Here is a 22,691-nt window from a genome sequence, read left to right on the forward strand (position 1 = left end):
AAAAAAAGAAAAAACTGCATATCACAGCGTCCTCGCCCAATTCTAGCCCGCTCACTGGAAAGATATTCATCCTTGACACTAATAGGCGATCGATCGTGGGACTAATGTATCCGCTCCAGGAGAACATGAAGATATGCATGAAGACAAGGCGAGTTAACTGTTACTCAAGACAGCCGCCTTTTCTTGCGGCGTTCTTCAGCCAGGTGCGCCAGTCGCTCTCTTTTGACCTTCAACGGGGATTGAGCGTAAGATGACGGGTTTGCACCTTCGTCCGAGTGTTCACCATTCTTACTGATCATATCATCTTCTTCTTCTGTTGTATTCGCATCGTTTAAGGGTGACGACACAGAACTATTCACACGGAGGTCAGTAGAATTCCAGAAAGGAACAACAGTTCGTATAGCAACCTTGTTCTATCGTTGATGAAGTCTTCTTGTGCTTCCTCCTCACTCGTTTCTTCTTCCCCACACTTGTCCATAGCACCCCATGCCTGTGCAACTTCTAGGAGTCGATCCCATCGTTCGGTCTCTGTCATATAAACGATTTCGACATCGTCTCGCGGGCAAACGCGTCGACATTGCGGACATTGAAGGGTTTCATCTACACCCTTTGAGATCCCTGGCAAGCAGGCATTACAGATGACATGTTCACAGGGTAGACTAAACTCAGCACTTAGCAGAAGTAAAACGTCGAGGCATGAATCGACGCGCCTAGAACATTTGTTCGCGACAAATACCTCCATGCAGATAGGGCAATCCTCGGCTTTACCTTCTGCATCGGTAGGGAGGGGGGTAACCAGCATGATATCATTGTGTCTCCTTAAAAGCTAAGAGTTCCGTCAGATCACAAAGAGGCATGAAGAGCTATAGGTAATACTTTTCTCATTTTGTGAGGGGAATCACCAGATCTGCTTCCGCTGTCCGAATCATTGAGGAGATCTTTGGCTTCAGCCTTTGCTTCCCGTGCCCTAAGCTTCGTAGTAAAGCAGATTAAGAGAGCTTGAAAATGCACCATGTTTATTTACCCGTACCGCAGAGATCTTTTGCTTGTCCTTCCTACGTCCCTTGCGAGCATGCTTTAGGTCGAATTGGAGTTATTTGCACATATATTCCGGGCTCACCCGTTCTAAGAAACTGACTTTTTCCTCCAACTGCTTAATTTGAGAATCCAATCCTGTGAAACGGCCGCGTGGTTTCTTCGGTTGTCCATTCACGCAAGATTGTAGTCGTTCGACCTGGCCCTGCAAATCCTGGTTCATTCGTACCAGCTTCTTCAGTTTTCTACGGTACTTCTCGAGACTTCGCTTCAAGGCATTTACATGACACTAGATGCATCTTCAGACAAAGACTCAGTACTGGTAATGTGCGGGCCACACACCTCAATATCATCGGTATCTTCAAGTTCGCTCGATGACTCGTCGATGTTTTCAACTTTAATCTTGGATGATGCCTCCCTGGCTTGTGCTCGTGTTCTAAGCCTGAGGGACATGTGCAAGGGTTTTACGGTGATTGCAAGGATTCAGTAGGGACCACGTGGCTCACTGATCGACCAATTCTATGCCAGTGGTTTCCTATCGACAGATCCAATACTAGCATGCTACTCTTTGTGATGATTTTTGCAGGATGTTGTTCATAATATTTACATGTGTGCTCCGACTCTTGGGTACTCCAATAACTCGTGGACTTGCCAAGTATCTCCCTTGACAATGACGCATGTAGAGGCTACCATCATGATAACCTACTATGGTGACATGGGAACAAATTCTGGACTGACTAATGTGCTATCATCAATTCCAGCAGCAAAGCAGCGCTATCTACTGGTATGGGAAATCATGCTAGACTCGTACTCGGACCAGGTGTACTACTTGGTACCTGTCGCTGGATTCGTGGCCCTCGCTGCCTCGCCTTCTTTCTTCCACATGGCCCTCTCCCATTCGTCCCACTCTTCTTTGGCATCGATCCATCGCTCCTGAACATCCTTCACATCGTACCCACCAGCTGAGTTTATAGCACTCGAGAAGAGGGCATATGTGTTCGGTCGAGTAGACGACGGGAGACCATGTTGGTCTGGGACGACATCGGGAGGCATTGGCGAGTCAACCGGGGGCACAAAAACATACCCGGTAACGCGGTCAATGGTGCGCGAGAGGTGCGTCATAGACGTCTTGTCCTCTACAGCTAAGGTCTCAAAACCGACGAGATTATAGTCTTCAATCAGTGATACGAGGGCCATGTTGAGTGCTGCATAGCGTCGGGGAGATGAAGCCTCTAGCGCATTGGATAGATACGAGAGGTCTTGCACCTCAGTGTAAAATGACAGATTGAAATCTTCACTAGCATAAGCAAGCAATCCGGGTTCGCAGCATGACTCACCCAGATCACCGTATTGGGATATCAAATCAATTTTCGAAAGCACATTCACGTGCGGGAGTTCGAGATGAAGCATCGCACGCAAAGATAGAAGGAGGACCGAAACGTATTTCGATGCGTCCGTTATATAGTGAGCGTCACATAGGTGAATGGCCGCCAACTGTTTAATATCACGTTTTCTGTAAAAAAAAAAAACAGCAGCAAAAAGACAAGCATACCCGAAACCCACCCTTGGTCAGCCATTCTATAATTCTCTTCACGCTCTCGTGATTCGTACTCAACTCTACCTGACCTGGGAGGTCGAAAAGCACATAAGCATCTTTTCCAAGCTCCTTCAGTCGGTCCTCTAGCCAGTCATAGTTGGCTTCGAGATATTCCATACAATAGAGCATGCCACCGTTGGGGCCCAGTTGATATTCATTCATCACATCCCGCAGAGTAATGAGGGAGGAGATATCGATTGCGCATGGGTATGGAATATTGTCATTGGCTGGGTCGAGATTGACAATAGATATTGGTCGGCTGAGAGCAGTGAACAATTGGTGCTTTCCGTAGCAGTATGTTGATTTTCCAGACCCTGGAGAGCCACAGACAATTTCTCCGAATGGCATAGTTAGTGGTAAGGAAGAAACAAATCTGTTGTTTGTTAATAGCCTCTCAGCCAACTTCAATGTGTCACTGTTTTTCTTCTTGCCCTCCACCATACACTTTTACGCGTATGCCACTGGATTCTGGCGATTTTTTGGCGTCTGATGACCCTGCTGTAAGTAAAGTCGCATCTTCTCGCAAAATAACCACTATAGGTCTTTTCAGATTGATGAAATCTTGGCCCAGTCGCGAAGGGAACTCGACGCGGCAGGACCGTCGGACGTGGCGATGTCTCGAAACAACCATATCAGGAGAGAACGACATCGTATCGAAGAAGAGATAAGTCAAATCGAAGCAGAACTCACGAAATACGACGACCAGATCAAGACCCTACAGATACTACGGGAAACACGCAAACAAGATTTGTGTAAATTTGTGGCAGAGCTGAATGCATTAATCGGAGTGGGGAATCAGAAGGGCAAAGGCAAGGCTAAGGGTGGTATAGATTACGGCCACGAATCGTTTGAGTGGTCGAATTCGCTCAGGTCGACCATGAGAAATGTGTTCAAAATCAACAACTTCCGACTATGCCAGCTTGGGTGTGTCCTTTCCCTTTGGACCGTTTGTCCTGCTCTTACAGATGTCACAGAGTTTGTAATGCGAACATGGATGGTCGGGATATCGTCTGCGTCATGCCAACAGGTTTGGCTTCCTCTGTAATTCTATTATATTCTTACTCCAAGTTGTGCTAGGCGGTGGTAAATCACTAACATACCAATTACCGGCACTGCTACATCGAGGCTGTACCCTGGTCATCTCCCCTTTAATTTCGCTCATCAGCGATCAAATAATGCATTTGCAAGACGCCGGCAGTTCGTAAATCATTCCAACTGGTATCTTCCGAGTCATCCTCATACTCCTATCTTCAGTCAATGCCGTCAAGTTCACTGGATCCACATCCAAAGAGGAACAGAAAGCAATTACGCGTAATCTATATGACCTGATTGCCGGAAAGCTGAAGCCTGAGCAGGAAATTCGACTTGTTTATGTGACAGTTCGCTAGTTCCACCTTCTTCACCGCCTATGTCGTCTTACAAGATTACACAGCCAGAGAAAATAGCGAGAAGTAACCCGTTCAAGTTGCTGATGACCAAATTGGCGGAGAATAAGAAATTATGTAGGTAATCCCGCCGTCATCACAGTATTCCGACGATAATGTTGTCATAGCGCGAATAGTAATAGACGAGGCCCACTGCGTCTCACAGCTTGGCCATGATTTTCGGTCCGTTCGACGACGCATACGTTTTACCTTGTGTTTACATTGTGTAGCCCAGACTACAAACAACTCCGTATTCTAAGGGAACTATTCCCTCGTGTACCGATATTAGCCCTCTCTGCTACATGTCCTCCTAGAGTTCTTCAGGATTTGCGAAGCATTCTTCAGTTGCCGGAGATATGCGATGGAAATAGTGAGTCTCCCTGATATTTAGGAAGTACAATTCGTTGAAGTTTAATACTTAGGCGCTGACCTTCGGGGTACCACCTACTTCTCGGCCCCGTTATACAGAAAAAATCTACACTACAAGGCGTTCCCTAAGGACTCAAATATGAAGAATATGATTAAGCTCATGACCGATTATATATTGGAATACCATCCTCATGATAGCGGAATTGTATACTGTCTAACGCGAAACGTAAGTTGCGCCCATTTGTGGCAATTCTCCTGTCTCGACAACGTTTATAGGATGCCGAAATCGTTGCCCAGAAGCTGTACGAACAGAGCGAGAGGAAGATACGGACCGGAGTGTACCACGCAGAAAAGAAGGATGTCGAGAAAGAAAACCTGCACGTACAATGGAGGAAAGGCAACATTAAAGTTGTCTGTGCCACAATAGGTTAGTGAGACTCATTCTGTTTTGAGATTGAGTCTAACGTTGATGTCTTGAAGCCTTTGGACTGGGTATCGATAAAGGCGATGTAAGGTTTGTACTTCATCATTCGGTGCGAATTCAATTATTCTCACTCGATGTACATGCTGATTGTTCTATAGATTTCGGTTTGTGATATTTCATGCATTCTGTACCACATCCCTCTAAATGTTCAGTAGAAATCTCTTGATGGGTTCTACCAAGAATCAGGACGCGCCGGGCGCGACGGTAAAGATGCTGACTGTGTCCTGTACTACCGTCCGCAAGATGCATGGGATATTGCTGCGATGACCATGGGGGACAAGGACAGCTCTGAAAAATGTAGGTCTTTACGATCATTCTATGTTCCTCACTAACTATTTCTATTGCAGTGATGCCCATGGTCCTTTTCAGTCAGAATACTTCAGAGTGTCGAAAGCTGCAATTTGCCAAGTAAGTGTTCTGATTGTCAGTATGTGCAATCTGAACCAATCCTTTTAGGTACTTTTCTCATACCTCCGATTTATCCATCAGTGATTGGGCAACCGAAGAAACTGGAGCACTCGATCGGTGTGGTCATTGCGACAATTGTCTTCGAGAGGGAAACAGCCTGGTCCGGGACGTAACTTACGAAGCTTGGCAGTTGACAAAACTCGTCGCAACCATATGCGATACCAAAAACAAACACACTGCTCGGAGCATAGCAACCATTGCCAAGACCAAAGCCTGGGATCCATCGAAACCGAAGATGAAGCGGCCAGAACACCAGTTAGAGAAGATCTGTGATGGTCCTGTAGCCCTTCACAAGGATGTGCGTGATTGATTTCTTTATGTTAATTCAAGCAATATTATTGACTGAAACAACGTCCAGGATATTGAGTTACTGTTGATTCACTTGTGGTCGGAACGATACCTGAAGCCCAAGTTTGTCCCAAATGCACACAAAACCACTGCCTATGTTGAAAAAGGAGTCATGGCCGGACGACTCACGTCTCTACCGGGTGAGAGGGTGAAGAACAACCTTTCGGGTCTGACTATACGATGCGCCTTCCCACTGAGGACGCGACAAGCCAGAAAGCATCAAGAGAGTGGGAGTGGGCCTAGGAAAGGGAAAGCAAAGCAACATGATGACATAGAAGACGTAGATAGCGATGAGGACGATTTGTATGTCTCGGATCGTGAGGATGAGGTACCGAAAGACCCGAGGAAACGGTCGTCGAACCGGATAACGGAGGACGAGGAGGATGACTCAAACGAGTGGATGGCTAGTCTTCGTGGAGACAGATTACCTCGAAAGAGACCTAGAACAATATTTAATAGTGCACCTAATGGAGGTGGAAGGGGACGGGACTCTGGTGGTACCCCCATCATAGAAATATCAGATTCAGACTAATGGTTGATATATGTAACCGTATATAATATAATATGTACTTACTAGTTGTATAAGATGAACATAAGGGAATGGGTATAGACCAATTGACCACCGCGTTTGCTGTCCAGCGGTCTTTATTAAATGAAAGAGAGAGTGTTATCATTACAAGGTATATTCAGAGACTCATTGCTGACTGCGAAAGCTGGCTTCGTGTGTTTGGCTTGAGAGCCGACCGAAGGGGTGCCTTAGGAACGAGACGATGCATCACGTCAATACGCACACCATCTTCATTCATCCAGCCCTGACCAGGCTCCGGATATCCGTCCAGATCAAGGGGGAACTCGTCACCAGGTTCGGGCGCTTTGTACGTGCCAGTATTCGTCCACAGTTGATCCCTGGGGCAAAGGTCAGAGTGAAGACTAACAAGGGAGAAACATGAAACATACCCTCGTCGATTAAACCATCCCTTCCGACGCTGTTCAGGCCAGATCGGGGAGGGGCATATAAGGTTCTGATTCCAACGTACCGACCGTGAGGCACCAGCGTTTGAGGACAACCTGATAGGATTGAAGACCGCGTGAGAAGGTACCTGATCACCATCTGAACGTCTTCGAAATACTGAAGCACCAGAATCTTTTCGGTCTCTTGGAGAGCCTAAGGATGATGGATCAGGAGCTGGATCTTCACCTTCCGAATAACGCCTGGGTGGTTTCGGTAATGAACGCTGCGTCGAAGAAGGATCCTTAGTAGATGAGACACATCCAGTGGGCGAATGTGAAGATCCTGAGGCATCATTCCTTGAGCGACTGGAGGCGGCTTGCGGCTGTTGTGGGTCTAGGCTGGGGCTAATAGATCTTGAAGGCATGTTTGGCGTCTTAGAAGGAACGACTGCAGGAATGCTCTGATGAGGAGAGACTTCCTTCGATACAGCACGGTGAGAAAAGCTTAAGGAATCACGACGGGGACGACTCCGCTCAGTTTCAATCCGCGAAGAAGTGACCGGGATAGTTTGAGGCACCCCATTCACCAGCTGAATAGCTGGTGCCAGAGAGACAGACCCTCGACGAGGACGATCGCGGTCAATTTGCCATGAAGTCGGGTATGAGGGCCTTGCGACTGCGGCGGACGTTCCTACACTACCGTTCTTGGGCTCAGTGGACACCTGGGAGACTTGCTCCATATGTCCTGAGCCCTGCGTCGGGTGGCGGGTCTCTGAAGATGAACGTCGATCATTCGAGGGTCGAGGTAAATCTGGTAAACCCGGTGCACGCCCTGGCTGTGCTGGAGGATCCTGGGTAGGACGAAATGGTCCTTCGGTTCGGCTAGGTGTCCGCGTTGTCTCCTCTCGTGGAGAACGGCGCTGTTCGTGTGATAAAATATTTGTATCAACCGTACTGATATGGAGAGCTGACGATTGGGAAGTACCCCCTGGAGCAATTGTGGGCGGAAGAGCCATGTTGGGAACAGATGTAGTCGACCGGTGGGGAGGGGGGGCAGTTGTTTCAGCCGCACGCACAGATAATGTTCGCTGAATGCCTACGTTTGTATGTAAGGACGACGTTGGCCGTAAGTTATACGGTGGGGATTGAGAAGATAAATTATCCGGATTGTCAGGCTGAGGGAAAGACGTCGCTACTTTTGAGGACTCTGGCATGCCTGATGCTGCAACAGCTGCATACGTGCGCTTCTGCCCCAGCACCTCCACCTTCTGTGAACTGTAGGTGGCGCTACCATTGCATGGCACATCCACGCCGGTCGCATGTGCCGCAGGCGGCGAAACAGTTTCGTTATAGGATAATATTGGTATCCCAGAAAGGTCATCACCCGAAGAACCTTCGTGGAGATCTGGGATGCCGTTTCGACTTTGGGGATTGGAGCTCATCTCTGAATCTGGACTCTGACGTCCAGCCGTCTCTGGATGCGCAAGACCAGGTGGTACAGCCGGACGAGGAAGTTCAATGGAGTTTTGGGGGCTTATGTTTTGCTGCTGTGGGTCGTCCGAAACTACCGCATCGGGAAAATAATAGGGCATAAATGCCGTGTTTCTCCTGAATGCAGCATTATAGGACATAGAGGCCGAGGCGACGACATTTTGTAAAGGGGGGTTATCGAGAGCTGAGGGTAATGGAATGGAACGTTGCGTGTTGGGGGCTGGAAGATCCATTTGTGGTAACGTAGCTGCGCCAAGTGCACATAGACTTCGTGACGTACCAGCAAGACCGGGAGCAGCCTGAAAGGACAATCTGTAGCTGTCCGCATTATCCGTGGACGTGTACTCCGACTGTGTCATCTGGACAGGTCTGAATGCCTGAGGATACAAAGTCCGAGAGTTGTATTCAGTATTTCTCCTAGAAATTCGATTGAACTCCTCGTCATCAGATTCCGCAGGTATCTGCACAGAAGTATTGCCTCTGGCAGCCTCATGAGCACCCTGGTATGTCGAAGTTGTAGAATAAGGTTGAAAAGCAGGCCTTTGATCGCTCGCCTCTCGAGGAAGGGGGACAAGTCGGACGTCGGTTCCGGTCTGAGACGAATGTCGGTCAGATGCGGCGTTAAACTGAACTCCTGAAGAGGATAGCGCCTTTGCAAGTGCTGGAGCAGGAGCGGGTAGGGGAAGTGATAAATTGTGGGAGGATGGACTAGTCAAAGCAGTGTCGGTTGACAATGGAGACGACAAAATGGACGAGGCCGTGGCGAGCGACGCGGTGGATGCGTCATAATCAGAATTAGAATAAATATCTGACTTGGCAGAATTTATGGAAGGCTGGTAGATATAGGTACCATTAGTAGAGGCACTTGGATAAATGTAAAAGCTGGACGTGGCCGTCTGGTGGGGTGGCTGTGTCTCCCCACCGAAAGACGGTGCTTTACCAGCGCCTTTGGGAGGATTGGCAGTTGAATTGAACCAGGACCATGAAGAAATCCGATGCTGTTGGCCCTGGTGAACTCCGGAATTTTGAGAAGAAGAACTTCTGTTGAATTTTATGGTACCGGCGCTCTGAAAGGAAGAAAGAGTGGGCGCTTTGAAAATACTGACGGAGAAGCCCTTGGAAGCCTACACGAGGGGAAATTTAGCGCCGACGGCTGTGAAAGTGACGTTTATACCTTAACTGGACTGGCTCCGGACTGGCTCCTCCTTGATGCTGACATGCTGGACACACTGGTACTGGCTGAAGAGAACATGTCGAATGTGCTCGAAAAAAAAGGTCCTCAGAGAGCAGTCTATATAGTGTGTCGACCGCCTGTGAATGTCGGCTTCGTGCTTGCGCCACGAGTTGAACTTGCAAGAAAACATGAGGTGCTCGATCAAGTTGAGACTCCACCCATTTGTGGGTTTACACGCAGGCAGTATGTGTGATTCCGAAAGCAATGAAGTGCCACGCCGTTTGGCAATTTACAAGGGGGAGGCGTCGGCGTCAAGCCAGTGATGTGAGGCCCAGATGTGAAGGTTCTCCAGGTAACAAAGGTGCCTTTAAGAACGTGGTTTGCACTCGAATGGTACTGGCTCGGCTAGCAGGCAGCAAAGAGGGATGAAACAGTAAACTAATGCAACGAAGGCCCCTTCAGGATGAGCTCAAGGCCGTGGCATTGTCATTCCTGGAACAATGTATAACTCAAATAAACTGCTCACTCGTTTCTTTTGGGAACTTGAAGCTCGCAGCAAAGTGAAGGTCGAAGGTCAAATACATAGGCATTTCATGGGAACAGCGCGGCATCATTTTGATTCCGGGCCGCTTTCACGTGCCGCGCTAATCAGGGGCTCTCACGTTCGGCATCCTCGTTGAAGCCTCCATTTGCCAATCCTTGTCCATTGTTACATCTAGCGAGACACGTATAAATCCGACGGCTGAATGCGCTACCTATGGGGTGATACACGCACCTCGCCAAGTACTCTACTACTAAGTATTAAATATTAGAAGGCTCAATCCAGGGTAATATATCCTTCGAGTTTCTGGGTCCGGTATAAAAAAAAGGTCAAGCACCGAACATATCGACTCCCTGGCGCTGAGGAGAAATGACCGCGATAGCTTTACTCGATAGATCGAATAAGCTACCCCCATCATAAACAACAACGTCTCTGTTGACTTCTCTCACACCAAGTAAGATATCGAGATTTCTCGAAGCTAACGCCAATACTTCGAGTCTATCCATGGATTTTAGAGCCTGAAAAGCAATCTTTCTTTCATTGAGACTGGTGATGCTCTCGAAAAAAGAAACCCGGCAATCTCTTACAGATGCAAGGTCAAAACGCATGATTTGCGCCATCTGAGGACCCTTCATTCCCATTCCGACAGTCACTCCATGCTTCAGGAGGGTAGACAATGTGGTATCATTCGTTACAGGTGGGCCGGCCAATCTAAAAAACCTTTCAATCAACGGTTACAATACTGAATGGCATTCCGTACATTCTCCGTCCGTCCCAGGTTGTCGGATATGGTTTCAACGAATTTAAGATAATACCGACACCCGAGTTACCTAAGAGGTCGTTTGTTTTATAAATACCAATGAAAAATACACCCACTGATTTCCGGCGCAAGAAGGTGGGCTTCTGTGGCTCCCGAAAACACCATCCTCATTCTAGACCCAATCCTGTCCTCCACTTCACCTTTGAGTAGCAGAAGTGTAGTCATGATATCAGCATTATTAACGTTGATCACCAATGGCACTTCTCCCTACAGAAGCTATTCAGAAACGAGATTCGAACAGGGCGCGCCGGAGCATTTTATTACCTCTGCCGCTCTTTTGAACCACAGACCTATGAGACATCAGTTGATACTGTGCAAGTCGGTGCTGTAGGAAGAACGTACCTGTTTCTGTATCCGTACTTTCCCAACCAAACAGCAGTCGCCGAAGAGCCGCGACTTGGTCACTGACTCCGACATGATCCTTTCCGACAGTGGGCATAGCTATTGAAATGTGGAGCGCAGTAACATCCTGTATTACAGCTCCGTATTGCATACTATGAGCCGATCCAGTTCGGAAAGTCGTTGACAGCCCTAAGACGACGCGAGGGTAGGCTCCTTGTGGTCCGGTCAAATAGGAAGTTGCAGCTGTTACCCCACTACGATATGCTACTCTACGACACCAACATCAAAAAATGTGAAAGCGGATATGAAGGGACTCGTACTTGGCATTCCGTGTTCCGAAAGTCAAGGCGTCTGCTGCCCGAGTTATGCCACCAACATCATGAAGAATCTGCGGAATATCGTCCATGAAAGGATTGTAAATCGTGTGACCACTTCCTGTGGATGGTTCGGAAGGTATCTCTTCCAGGCCAAGACTTGTACCGTATGCGTGCAGTCCAGGTGATATGGAACCCCCGTGAAGGTTAATGTAGTCGACTGCGTCATACTCACTAACCAAACACATATCATTGCCTCCGACGCATATAAGGCTCCCGCGTTCAACCACAACTCTGCCGCGTCCATTCATGTCGGGATCTGTAGGTGAAGGGAAAATCTCCTCAATGTCCCCATTAGAGCGACGCGTCCAAACTTCTTTGACATTGTAGAAGACGATCTTCCTGTCTTCTTTACGGTTACTCAAAGGGGGGAGTCCATCCCACACTGAAGCGGTAAGTCTTTCCTTATCCCAGTTGGGCGCTGTAGGCATTTTCCGTCTTTCGGGATTTGCAATATTCATTGCAGGCTTGTAAGCTGGAGAGGGGATTTGAAGGGCACCATCGATCCAAACCATCGCTGCAGTTGCTTCCACCCTCAAAGGATGTGAGTCCCACATAACGACGTCAGCATCCCATCCTTCTCGTAGTTTGCCGATCCTGTGTGAAAGACCCGCAATCATAGCAGGAACCGATGTGACCGACGCAAGGGCAAGGTGTGCAGGAAGGCCAAAATGATATGCTTGTTGCGCTTCAAACATAAGATCCCTAGAACTCATAGCCGGCTGTCCAGATTAGTTAGGTATCTACGCATTGCGCCGGGATACAGATACGCGTACCTGCATCGCAATGGATATGTTGGCTTCAGCCAACGTTCGAGGCGCAAACTCCGACCCTCGGAATGATTCACGTTTGGATCTATCAGTGCAATAGTTTCTGGGTTGTTCACAGATTCGGAAGCAGAGGTCAACTGACCTATGTTTAGTCGCGTAAAGAGAGACTGCTGGCGCTCCTCCCCATCTGTTGGTGTATCAGAGTTGAAATCGCCAGGCGATACCATTGCCGATAACTCACGTTTCGTTCAAAACACCGTTCGTAACAAGCCAGGCTTCTGAAGCTTGGTGAAAAACAGAGATAGGGAATTGAAATTCGTTTGACAGCTTGAAGCACTTCAATACATGAGTCTCTCTCTAGGCTTGGTGCTTACCCTAATCATGCTATCGATATCGACAGCTTCGTTACAGTGAACTGAAACCTGCCATCCGAGAGCTGAAGTCAGTGCATTCAAAATCACATCAGGAAGGTATGGATACCTTCACTTTGCCTCGTAGAACCTCGGTTAACAGTTCCCATTTCACACTCCGTGGAAATTCAGTAGGAAGGGACGCCCATAGACCTGCTTGAGCATCAGCGCAATATCCATCTTGAACTTTTTTGTGTTGAAGAGCCTCAATATATGCTGATCTCAAGGTCCACATCGTGTCCATGCGAGTCAAGTTGTATACTATCAGGTCTTCACCGCAGCCTTGACTAAGAAATGTCACTTGATGAAATACGCTGTCAGAAAATGTTAAAAAACTTACTGAAGATAGCGCCAGGGTACATACTTCCCCTCTTGCTTTGTTACATTCCAGAGGTCGGGAAGCTCAATGACCATCGAAGAGGGAGACCGCTTTGAGGTAGGTCGAGTCTTGATCATGAATGCCTCACCCGCTATTTAAGATAATAGCAATTATGCAAAATATAACGAGAAACAATGACTACATACCAATAGCGTTCAGATTCCCCGGGATCACCTTCACCGAAGTGACGCCGCCGGCGACTGCAAGCTTGAATCCATCGTCATGGGTGTTCAAAGCGTCGATGCTTCGCAACCAAGGAACTGTCGGTCCTTTTTTTGAGTTTGCGTCGGATGCGCCTGGCAAGTTAGCGTGATTAATAGAGATGCAATGGATATGATTACTTTCACCTACCCTCGGTCAGCGGAATACTCATGACACCAAGGTGGGAGTGAAGGTCGACTTCAACGGAAATCAACATCTCGGAAGTGTGAAAAACATGACAAGAGAACTTCACTTAATCCTGGGGTGACCCAAGCCCCATTGGCATAGACGACAGATATGTTCGAGTCTCCATAAGTGAGTGAAAGGTTCCCAATGGCTTTTACGATCCCCATATCTAATAGGATATCTGAGCGTGTCAAAACCACCTTTTCACCATCCGAGATTTCTCCCGTGAAGATCGTTGCATTCTTGATCAAAGTCGCATTAGTTCCTGGCTCGTACCTATCAGATGTATCTCGAGTGATAAAGTCTGACTCTACGACTCCCGGAACACTTTCTAGACTTGCGCATATCGACAGAATATTCCCTTGTTGCTTAGCAGACCAGAAGAGAGAGTCATGGTGTTTCGGCGACGCGAAGAAGCCAACATTGCTGACAAAAAGTCGTAGAGCGATTGTAGCAATACAAAAGGCCCAAAGGTGGGGAGAAGAAAAAGAAACCCAGGAGCGATTTGCGATGCTCTCTCGATTCTCAGACATGGTGGGCTATGACAAGATGTAAACTGGTCCTCATGGCACTATGTAGGTATGGTCGTGCTCATCGTCTCCCTTGTGACGTAAGTGATATGGCAGAGAGTGCATGTGAAGCAATTAATGATATTTGATAAATGCATGTAGATACTTTTCAAAGTTTGAATATTATAAAACACTGTATGATGATATGAATCTCACGTCAGCGTCTCTACTTCTTGGATGAAGCGCTTGGTCCCGCGACAGGCATGTCGCTTTGAGTATCGGTTTCGGCAATCGCGTTGGCGCTCGTAACCTTGCGTCCAGCACGCTTCTTTGTACCGCTAGTGATAGGTGCATTAACCTTCTTAGCTTTTAATATCTCCATGATTTCTGCTTGTGTTGAGACTGATGGAGCCAACAAGTAAACAGAAACTGACACACCTTGATGTGTCATAAACTCGTACCCTTTAACACCCCTTTTCATGGTCAGCCATCTTCGTTGTAGGATGTGGGGACTCCATAGGTTCCACTGGGGATCAGGTATTGTTTTCCAATCAATTTCACTGTCATCGAAGATCTGTAGGGAGTCAAGTCTACAAAGAAGTCATGTACCAAGGGAATATGAACTGATCTCACTGGGCTTACTTATGAACGAGGATGTACGAGTCTTGATTACCCCAACGAGGTTTTTGTCCCGCGTTTTTTGTACTTGGATTTAAACAGTCGGTCCTTGGAGGAACTTCAAACAAAGGCGGCATACTAGAATTAGAAGTCACACGCACCATTTAATGCGACACTGCTGACGACTTCGTTTCCCGCACATTCTTTGGCTGACAACGCCCCAAAAGACATCATTATCAGCATCGCGTCCTTGTTTCAGAGTTAAATCTGTGACAATTTTTGTGAGCTCCTCCTCTTCTTCTTTCGACCATTGCCCTGGAAAACTGTTAAATTTCCGTGTACACTCATCTTGGAAAAAACGCACCGTTCACTCTCAATTCCCGGTTTTGTATATGGTTTCGATAGCGGTCACGACAGTCCATGCCTCTGCGTCCGACGTCTAAACCAACTTTCTCCCAAGACTGACCATGATTTGCCACCGCTCTACCAGTAGTTCGTCAACAAGGCACATGAGGAAAAATGATACTCACTGTTTGAGCACCAGATCTTCTGCAGGTGTCCATCTTCCTTGCTGTTTAACTGGATGATGAGAACGTCGAACGTGATGATAAACAGCGATGATGGGTCTTTGAGGTACAGCAACGGCTATTTTCAATTAAAAACCATGAACTGGTGTCAGCGGAACCGACATACTGATTTCAGACCAGAACGCATTGTCTTTACTTTTCTCGTCTTTGGGAAATATGACTTCATACATTTGTTCTTCAGATAACGATTTGGACTGATCGTGACGGTTAAGTTATAATACGTGAGGCATGTGTATTCACATACGAGGCGATACTGCTCTATCGCAGAACTGAGTTGTTGCTCTTCGATGACAGAAAATTTTCCTTTCTTATAGATAAGACCTATCGATAAGTTAGAAGCTATAAACGGCTACGATTGTCAAAAATACCTTGAGAACTAGCGAGCTGATTTAATTGGCCGGCGCTTAACCATTTAGTAGCGAGCATATGGGCGTGGTCTTCACGAGTAAATTCATCGACTCCAGCTACCCTACGTTCAACTTCATGAGAGCCATCAGAAGACCTCAAAATGCTTTCTGAGGTGGCGGGAATCTGACCAACAGGTGTTGGCACGGAAGGAATGAGCACGGGTGGAACACCGAAAGGAACATTAGCAGCCGTCGCCGCCTCCTCTAGCGACTTGAGGACGTTCGCGATTTTAGATACATCAAGCTCCTGTAAAGCTCGAAGAACAAGGTCATTGGAGTTGGCATCAGAGAGCAGCGGATTTGAATGGGAAGTGTTTTGCAGATTGTCGGGAGATATAGCATCAGTGGCAAAACCAGAAGGGTGATAAGGAAGCGGTAAATGCGCAGCTTGGTCATCCTGAGGCGCAGTGCCGCTGGAAGCAGCTACCAGAGCAGATAAGAGCGCGTTTGCCATGAGCTGGGAAGCGGAGTCTGACTCTGATCCATGGTCTGAAATTGGCTCATTCGCGTCAAAAACGACGGTGCCATTAGAAACTCCATCCCTTTTCTGCATATCTTCGCCATGGGGATTCGCGCTCGACGTTCCAACACCTGCGACAGCATCACTGACAGTCGAATGGTGTTTCTTGCGTTTTTTCTTTTTCCGTGGTTTCAAAGTGGCGTCGACATTCGCAGGCTCTTCAGCAGGTCGGCCTTCATCTTCACGCTTGCGTTTCTTTTTCTTTTTGGAGGAGTCATGGTGTTTATGCGAGGAAAGGCTGGCTATAGGAGGAAACGACGATGTCCTGGACATGAGGGCTGGTCAGAAAATGATCCCAAAAAGACTTGTCACGTCTGTCATACATATGTGACATTGTGGCAGTGTGGAGTAAGGCTGGCCCCGCCTTACTGAAGCCCACTGCCTTTACAGGGCCGTACCCAACGAATCTATCATGACTTTCCGACCTCGGAACCCTTACTATCTGCGAATATCTGAAAGACATGTTCTGCCTCTCTATGTGAGTATTGTCTCCAGGACTCTATGAATCTGATCCTAATGTCGACAACAGCTTTATTTGGACGACCGCCATCTCGACTGGATGTCAGACAGGATTTTGCAACACGTATTAGAGGATCTTCGACCAATGTTCTTCCATTTTATGTTGTCACTGTGTTTCTGCCGTTGAACTTGAATTCAGCATTGTATCCAAACTGAGAACTGAATCAGAGTTACAAAGGGGATCTAATAAGAATGGAACGGTTGAAACGCACAGAGGAGGTAGGTCTCCACTCTCTTCAATCCTTATTGCTCATGTAGAAAGTGTATACAGAAGCATATCAATTCTGTTACTTCCTCCGTAAGGCTCAACCCCATTCAGTCCTTCTAAAAGTCAGTCCTCATATTTACGTGCTTCAGCATGGTCATCTTGACATCTATTAGTCACGAACTTTCATAACTGCTTCAAAGCAATTAACAGTCTCACTACCTGCGGCACCGCCGAGCCCTAAATCGCAGAAACGGAAGCCCAACACCAACACGGAGAAGTCGCGGAAAAAGCCAAAGACAAAAGGGAAAGGCAGAGCCAAGGATGACAACGATAACTACGATGAAGATGTCCGAGAAGAAGCAATGGAACGCCCTACTCGTCGTTCCCGTAGGAATAGACAAGTCGATGAAGATGTCGCTATGGATGAAGACAGCAATCATTCGCCGCCCGATTCTTTGTCATTAGAACTCGAAATCGGAGAAGAAGAAAAACCCAAACCGATGCTAAGGGTCGGGTACCAAGGTTTCGATATATCTGAGCTTTGTCTCTGCATTGTCGTAGAGCCTTGTCCTCCCATCCGAATGTCATCCATAGCTCCTCCATTCTTGCGCGCACGGTCACAAACTCCCGCCTTGACCGGAAATAGTATGCCTCCACCACCCGTGCCGGAGGCGAACACTGCGCGTCGTGAAAAGACGCCCCTGTTTCTCCCCGATGAACACGAGCGTGAGCGAAGAGAGACACCAGCACCGTTCCCAGGGAAGTACACTTCTGTGGCCCCTCCAAGCCATGGTGATGACGACGACGATGGATGGGGGATGATGGAGTTCAGCCAAGTTCTGAACGCGGTAGGAGATTCTCGCGCCGGAGCCATTGATGAAGATGAAGACATGGACGGCGCTGTATTTTTTGGTGATGCCGACGAAGTCAAGGAGCTGTGATTTATCTTTATTCCTATTGTATACTAGATTCTACTGTTTTAGATTTGCACGCACCCCTCTATCTCATGTTGTTACGTCCTCGTGAAGCTGAGCCTCCGTGTACTACACAAGTCCAAAACACCTTGATGTCTTCGACCGTCATGCTCTGCCAATTTCCCGCAATATTTCCAACTGGCGTGAAGGCGACACTTCTCGGAAGCCCGCGTTGGTCATCTCGAATTGCCCATGTCCTCCCGACAGAGCGCGAAGTCGATTATTGTAATCTAACATTCGGCTAAGAGGCGCTAGAGCGTGAATAGACCGTTTCAGCGACGAAGAGTTGCCTTTGAGTGCCGTTACATTAGATGCAGAAGGTGAGAGAAAGGTGGGTGGTATGTAAACACCATCAGTCGAATATGCTCGACCCTCCTCTTCTTCAGTCATCCCCGAACTCATATCAAGGAGCTCAGAGCCATGCTCTGTGAGATCTTTGGCCACCTTACCAAGAGTATCTTCGTTCACAGAAATTTTGAACCGCGTAAACGGTTCCATGATATGCCCCATACCCGCAGTACGGAGACGGTTCCGTAAAATCTTGGAACAGGCACCGCTTAGTAGACTGATCGAAGGGGGCTTGGTGTAGCTTTTAACCTGGATGTGGACATGCGACATCGGCAGTGATGAATGCGGGGAGTTGGACAAGCAACTGTCTATGCCGGCGGCAATGCACGATTCCTCGGTTTCTTTCATTCCGGTCTGGGGATACGCAATCGGCATGCCCTTTTGATTAAGTACAACGTTCCCGTCCCAGAGCGAATCCCCAACCTCCCCTTCTTCTAGAGGGCGTATATCAAAAGCTACTCTGACCTCGGTGCCAGCAACATTGGCGACTTCATCCCCTGGTCGGACTACTGAGTAACTGGGTCCAAGTGCTTCTCGATAGCTGACTCGGCGCTGACCAAACTCGAATCGCGCACCCCATTCATCTCGCAGACGGCCTTCAACGATTTCAAGGTGTAGAGCGCCCAAACCATGCACGAGCATCTGTCCCTCTTGGGTATCGACACGAACAGAGGGATCAGTGCGTGATATGGACTCCAGAGCCTCCATTACTGGGTCCAAATCAGAATGAGACTGGGGCACTACCGAGGCGGAGATGACGGAGGGAGGAGTCACAATAGTTGGAAGTATGTCCGAGTCATTGGCTACCTTTGCTCCAGTAGATATGAGAGTATCACCGGTACGCGTGAATCTAAGCCCAACAATAACGCCCACTGAACCAAACGGAAGTTCCTCGACATCCTGAGCTTCTGAGGCGTACAACAATTGGAGTTTCCCGACGCGCTCCCGTTCGTTGCGATTGGTGTTGAGAAGAACACTTTGCCGTTTCAGAATGCCTGTAAAATGGCGTTAGGACTGGGTATTTTTACCAGAACGCATAAGTATACCTGAATAAACTCTGATAAAAGTGAGCCACCCCTTCTTCTTATCCCACCCTACTTTCCAAGCAAGCACACGCACAGGTGTATTTATTGGAGGTGATGGACCACGAAGTACATCCAACGGACTGGCAAAGAGCTCTCCGATGTAGTCCATCACCAAATCCGTTCCTATGTTCTTTATGGCAGAGCCGCATAACACAGGTAGGATCTTGTTGCTGATAGATGCCTGTCGCAGATGGGGCATGATTTCATCACACTCTATGCCGGCGTATGCCATGGGGTCTGAGGGCAGGCCAATGAGTCTCTCCATCAATGGTTCAGAAAAATTTGAGAGGTTATCAAGGAGAGCCATACGGGCAGGAAGGAGTTCGGAAAGAAGCGGATGAGAAGGCGGAAGGATGTCAAATGCTTGAAACTCCTCTGTCGAGCGGGGCAGAGGATGGCGAGATGTTTGTTCATTCTCGTCCCATTTCCATACCTCCCATTTGACCAAATCGACCAGACCCTGTATACCAGGTTCTGCACGCGAGTAATCAGCAGATTCAAAGGACGCAATTGGTAGCGTCAAGGCAACTGGGAGAGAATGTAGTCGGTGTGTAAGTAACGAGGACAGAGAAGTGCTGAATGAAGCGCCAGGCCTGTCGAGTTTGTTTAGAAAAATCAATCTTGTCGCGACTTTATACCTGGATATGGCTTTCATGAGTATCCAGAGCCACGCTGAGGGTGCAACCACACCTGTCCAGTTGGCGCCAGACCCGTTTTGTTTGGGATTCGACACCTTCCACCGAATCGATAAGAACTACCGCACCATCCACAACCCTGCTCGCACTTTCTACTTCCATGCCAAAGTCTGCATGACCGGGGGTGTCAATGAGATTGAACGTCCATTTCTTCCACTTGACAGGGATACTAGCCGATTGAATGGTAATTCCTCTTTCTCGTTCAGCAGGTAAAAAGTCGGTTGTGGTGCTTCCAGTGTCCACTGACCCCGATGATGACAGGTACTCGGACTGCAACAAAATAGACTCGGTGAGGGTAGTTTTTCCGGAATCTTCACTTTGTTAGAATAGAGCACGTCTTTACCTTAAACACTCGTACCAATGTGAGCAACAAGAGCCATATTTCGTATATCGGCGGCTGCAGTCGTCACCATTCCGCGCCTGGAGAAACGGATCCATAATGTTCTGGCAGTTGACTGTGGCCAGAATCGAGCCAGCATGGAAGTCGGCCAACAAAGGCAAGCCAGTTGCCGATTTCGATTCCTTTTTGTTTTCTTTTGTCATGCATCCTTTTTGTCTATTCATCTCCCTCTTTTCCCTCTTTGACCATGGCAGACCCTGTGGATAGAATCGACTCTACAATACGCCAACGACAAGCAGCGGCAGATCACCCTTTAAATACTGTTCCTAGTAACATTAAACCGAATGGGCGAATTCCAAATACCCCGTTGGCTGCGTCTACCATCTCGTTTCTTCTCGGATCACTATTTTCGCTCGGAATGCTCACTTACGTGGTCGGCGGGTATGAATCTTATTGGTGGTCGACGTATCAGCTTGGACTCTTCATCGCGGCATGGTCAGCCTTTCACTGGGGCGAATTTGCCGTGACCGCTGGATGGAATCTCGAAAAGTGTAGTGTTGACTGTGAGTTGAGATTCTATCCCTATGTCATGTTCTCATCTTCCTCAGCCTTTCTCTTGGATAATGGCTCAATGTATCATATTGCCCACGGAACGGCACTGGTTGAATATTTCTTGACGTTGTACTTTAAACCATCCTGGAAATCGTATCCCCATGTCAGCACTGCCGGTCAGCACTTTTCCTTGCTGATTACCCCATTAATAATGCCTGTGTCCTCAGGTGTTGTTCTCGTCCTCGTGGGACAAGTGTTACGGTCAACAGCAATGATACATGCTACCACTAATTTTTCCCATATGGTTGCCTTCAAGAAACAAGACAGTCACGTATTGGTCACTGATGGTGTTTACGCGTAAGACTTTGCTTCGCTTTACACCATGTTATTAATGCTTGTGCAGATGGTTTCGTCATCCATCATACGCCGGATTCTTCTATTGGGCACTAGGAACGCAGCTAGTCCTTCAGAATCCGCTAAGCTTCGTCGGCTTCATCGTCGTTCTCTGGCGCTTTTTCTACTTCAGGACTAGAGGCAAGTCAGTTTCATTCCCAAACTCAGCTATGCATTAACCCCACCTCTAGCCGAAGAACGAGCATTAATCAAATTTTTCGGAGATGAATATGTCCAATACCGACGCTCTGTCGGTACTAAGATCCCATTTATACCATAGATTTTTATAGACAATAGTTCTTTGAATTTTATAAGTTCATTCGGTCATACCACGCACTCTTAGGAAAAAGAAATACTATATGCAGCATGTAGCCCGTCCATATTGCATAATGTCACAGTAGGGTTGACAAGGTGTGTAGGCATCAACTACTCATCAGTCTTGATTGCGCCCTTCTCCGACACGTAGATACCATCCAGGAACTTCCGAATATCCTTGTTCCGCACACGACAGATGCCATGGATAGATGCGGCTAAAGCGAAAGATAAGCGACAACGTCTGCACAACGAGACTAGTTAGAGCGCACCTGACTGGGAAACGTTGTCGATGTCATTGCCCTCCAGGATAAGCTCATCCTTCTGGGCTTTTGATTCTGCGACGAGGACACCATCCAACATGTTTACGTGTCGGACAGTCTTGAAGACGTTGAGCTGACGATGAATATTTTACTCCACAACAGACGAACCTTTTCGCCCAAAAAATTACGGATTTCCAATGCACGACCCGACTCCTGGATGATACAGTTGATAGGGAAATGAGCGTAGACAGAACGCATCTTGTATTGGAAGCCCTAGATGATGTTCAACTTCACTGTACAATATCGTGAACAAACCCGCCCACCTTTGTAACACCAGTAATCATGTTAGTAATGAGACTTTTGATTGTTCGCAGGCAAGCTACGTGCTTCCTGCCACCCTGCCACACTGCAAGGGTGACCTTTGTGGTCTTTCCCTTGATAAGCCGAATGTCCATGTCGACATGGCGTACATTCTTGGTTAATGTTCCCCGGGGCCCTTTGACTGTGATGAGGCGGGACTTGACGGATACGTCAATGCCCTCAGGGATGTCGAGCTCTTCTGTCTGGAGTACGTCCCGCATCTAGAAAACAAATAGTCAGCCAAAGGTCATCCGAATACCATCTCTTGCATCCAACACAAAATTCTGCAGGAAACGGGCAAGGGTGGTATCAAGAGAGTGCTAACACCAGTGGGAGTCGTGTAGAGATGGTCTTGAAGAAGTAGGATAGCAATACTCACCACTGAAGCGTAGTTTCTTGAAGCTGTCGAGGACCAATTGAAGATTTTTGCTGCCGGAAATCGGCGCGGGGATTCAAGCGGAGTTTTAAATGTGATCGTAAGAGTGGTGCGCTGTCGACACTCGTTAGTACCAAACCACCATCTTGATCATCGTTCGTCGCTGTCCGTGGCAGTGGGTGTAAGAGCCAGTATTTCATTACTTGAAGTCTTTTTACTCTTTATCGCATTTCGTGTCTGATCGCCGCGGGCGAGAGTCGA

At 47.8% G+C, this 22,691-nt stretch overlaps 9 protein-coding genes across 9 annotated transcripts; 3 read left to right on the forward strand and 6 right to left on the reverse strand.

Moving 5' to 3' along the window:
• Positions 1 to 164: 164 nt before the first annotated feature.
• BT62DRAFT_1002624 (uncharacterized protein) lies at positions 165 to 2,980 on the reverse strand (the record flags this gene model as incomplete). Its single annotated transcript, XM_043176867.1, has 8 exons — positions 165 to 351; positions 408 to 826; positions 877 to 972; positions 1,031 to 1,075; positions 1,139 to 1,324; positions 1,378 to 1,477; positions 1,865 to 2,529; positions 2,588 to 2,980. The coding sequence occupies 8 exons, from the start codon at positions 2,978 to 2,980 to the stop codon at positions 165 to 167; spliced, it is 2,091 nt and encodes a 696-aa protein (XP_043042575.1).
• Positions 2,981 to 3,049: 69 nt separating this feature from the next.
• On the forward strand, positions 3,050 to 6,319 carry BT62DRAFT_944989 (ATP-dependent DNA helicase). Its single transcript, XM_043187929.1, has 16 exons — positions 3,050 to 3,132; positions 3,183 to 3,556; positions 3,607 to 3,659; positions 3,710 to 3,829; positions 3,887 to 4,011; positions 4,065 to 4,134; positions 4,185 to 4,239; positions 4,287 to 4,426; positions 4,479 to 4,651; positions 4,702 to 4,852; positions 4,906 to 4,958; positions 5,008 to 5,013; positions 5,065 to 5,206; positions 5,257 to 5,317; positions 5,366 to 5,675; positions 5,736 to 6,319. The coding sequence occupies exons 1-16, from the start codon at positions 3,088 to 3,090 to the stop codon at positions 6,255 to 6,257; spliced, it is 2,400 nt and encodes a 799-aa protein (XP_043042576.1). The 5' UTR covers positions 3,050 to 3,087; the 3' UTR covers positions 6,258 to 6,319.
• Positions 6,320 to 6,411: 92 nt separating this feature from the next.
• Positions 6,412 to 7,101, reverse strand: BT62DRAFT_887929 (uncharacterized protein; the record flags this gene model as incomplete). Its single annotated transcript, XM_043182939.1, has 2 exons — positions 6,412 to 6,631; positions 6,683 to 7,101. The coding sequence occupies 2 exons, from the start codon at positions 7,099 to 7,101 to the stop codon at positions 6,412 to 6,414; spliced, it is 639 nt and encodes a 212-aa protein (XP_043042577.1).
• A 3,110-nt stretch (positions 7,102 to 10,211) lies between these two features.
• Positions 10,212 to 13,897, reverse strand: BT62DRAFT_887122 (carbohydrate esterase family 9 protein; the record flags this gene model as incomplete). Its single annotated transcript, XM_043182902.1, has 16 exons — positions 10,212 to 10,412; positions 10,470 to 10,593; positions 10,643 to 10,712; positions 10,759 to 10,909; positions 10,967 to 10,992; positions 11,045 to 11,313; positions 11,365 to 12,140; positions 12,183 to 12,273; positions 12,331 to 12,375; positions 12,430 to 12,515; positions 12,563 to 12,610; positions 12,669 to 12,885; positions 12,939 to 13,068; positions 13,124 to 13,273; positions 13,329 to 13,376; positions 13,432 to 13,897. 16 exons carry the CDS (start codon positions 13,895 to 13,897, stop codon positions 10,212 to 10,214), a joined length of 2,898 nt encoding a protein of 965 aa, XP_043042578.1.
• Positions 13,898 to 14,099: 202 nt separating this feature from the next.
• On the reverse strand, positions 14,100 to 15,939 carry BT62DRAFT_887775 (uncharacterized protein; the record flags this gene model as incomplete). The annotated part of the gene is made up of 9 exons (XM_043182928.1): positions 14,100 to 14,263; positions 14,312 to 14,463; positions 14,516 to 14,599; positions 14,653 to 14,806; positions 14,856 to 14,974; positions 15,022 to 15,136; positions 15,185 to 15,272; positions 15,323 to 15,399; positions 15,447 to 15,939. The coding sequence occupies 9 exons, from the start codon at positions 15,937 to 15,939 to the stop codon at positions 14,100 to 14,102; spliced, it is 1,446 nt and encodes a 481-aa protein (XP_043042579.1).
• A 424-nt stretch (positions 15,940 to 16,363) lies between these two features.
• Positions 16,364 to 17,757, forward strand: BT62DRAFT_1073612 (uncharacterized protein). Its single transcript, XM_043178952.1, has 5 exons — positions 16,364 to 16,483; positions 16,535 to 16,611; positions 16,664 to 16,743; positions 16,796 to 16,854; positions 16,906 to 17,757. The coding sequence occupies exons 1-5, from the start codon at positions 16,418 to 16,420 to the stop codon at positions 17,671 to 17,673; spliced, it is 1,050 nt and encodes a 349-aa protein (XP_043042580.1). The 5' UTR covers positions 16,364 to 16,417; the 3' UTR covers positions 17,674 to 17,757.
• Positions 17,758 to 17,811: 54 nt separating this feature from the next.
• Positions 17,812 to 20,313, reverse strand: BT62DRAFT_887599 (P-loop containing nucleoside triphosphate hydrolase protein; the record flags this gene model as incomplete). Its single annotated transcript, XM_043182921.1, has 4 exons — positions 17,812 to 19,049; positions 19,101 to 19,777; positions 19,830 to 20,145; positions 20,193 to 20,313. 4 exons carry the CDS (start codon positions 20,311 to 20,313, stop codon positions 17,812 to 17,814), a joined length of 2,352 nt encoding a protein of 783 aa, XP_043042581.1.
• A 108-nt stretch (positions 20,314 to 20,421) lies between these two features.
• Positions 20,422 to 21,399, forward strand: BT62DRAFT_979148 (ICMT-domain-containing protein; the record flags this gene model as incomplete). Its single annotated transcript, XM_043189415.1, has 4 exons — positions 20,422 to 20,737; positions 20,783 to 21,083; positions 21,130 to 21,260; positions 21,311 to 21,399. 4 exons carry the CDS (start codon positions 20,422 to 20,424, stop codon positions 21,397 to 21,399), a joined length of 837 nt encoding a protein of 278 aa, XP_043042582.1.
• BT62DRAFT_963936 (ribosomal protein L6) lies at positions 21,346 to 22,275 on the reverse strand (the record flags this gene model as incomplete). Its single annotated transcript, XM_043188709.1, has 4 exons — positions 21,346 to 21,649; positions 21,704 to 21,812; positions 21,863 to 21,967; positions 22,018 to 22,275. 4 exons carry the CDS (start codon positions 22,273 to 22,275, stop codon positions 21,546 to 21,548), a joined length of 576 nt encoding a protein of 191 aa, XP_043042583.1. The 3' UTR covers positions 21,346 to 21,545.
• Positions 22,276 to 22,691: the final 416 nt, after the last annotated feature.

Source organism: Guyanagaster necrorhizus, assembly GCF_019112545.1.
Source record: "Guyanagaster necrorhizus MCA 3950 unplaced genomic scaffold BT62scaffold_6, whole genome shotgun sequence".
Lineage (NCBI taxonomy): Eukaryota > Fungi > Basidiomycota > Agaricomycetes > Agaricales > Physalacriaceae > Guyanagaster > Guyanagaster necrorhizus.

What these genes read in the sequence shown, in the direction of transcription:
- BT62DRAFT_944989 (XM_043187929.1), top strand. Translation starts at nt 3,088, where the DNA reads ATGCCACTGGATTCTGGCGATTTTTTGGCGTCTGATGACCCTGCT. An exon ending in GGCGGAGAATAAGAAATTAT is followed by an intron (nt 4,135 to 4,184) that starts GTAGGTAATCCC and finishes ATGTTGTCATAG; the next exon opens with CGCGAATAGTAATAGACGAG. An exon ending in CTGTAGCCCTTCACAAGGAT is followed by an intron (nt 5,676 to 5,735) that starts GTGCGTGATTGA and finishes AACAACGTCCAG; the next exon opens with GATATTGAGTTACTGTTGAT.
- BT62DRAFT_1073612 (XM_043178952.1), top strand. Translation starts at nt 16,418, where the DNA reads ATGACTTTCCGACCTCGGAACCCTTACTATCTGCGAATATCTGAAAGA. An exon ending in GACATGTTCTGCCTCTCTAT is followed by an intron (nt 16,484 to 16,534) that starts GTGAGTATTGTC and finishes TGTCGACAACAG; the next exon opens with CTTTATTTGGACGACCGCCA. An exon ending in TTAGAGGATCTTCGACCAAT is followed by an intron (nt 16,612 to 16,663) that starts GTTCTTCCATTT and finishes ACTTGAATTCAG; the next exon opens with CATTGTATCCAAACTGAGAA.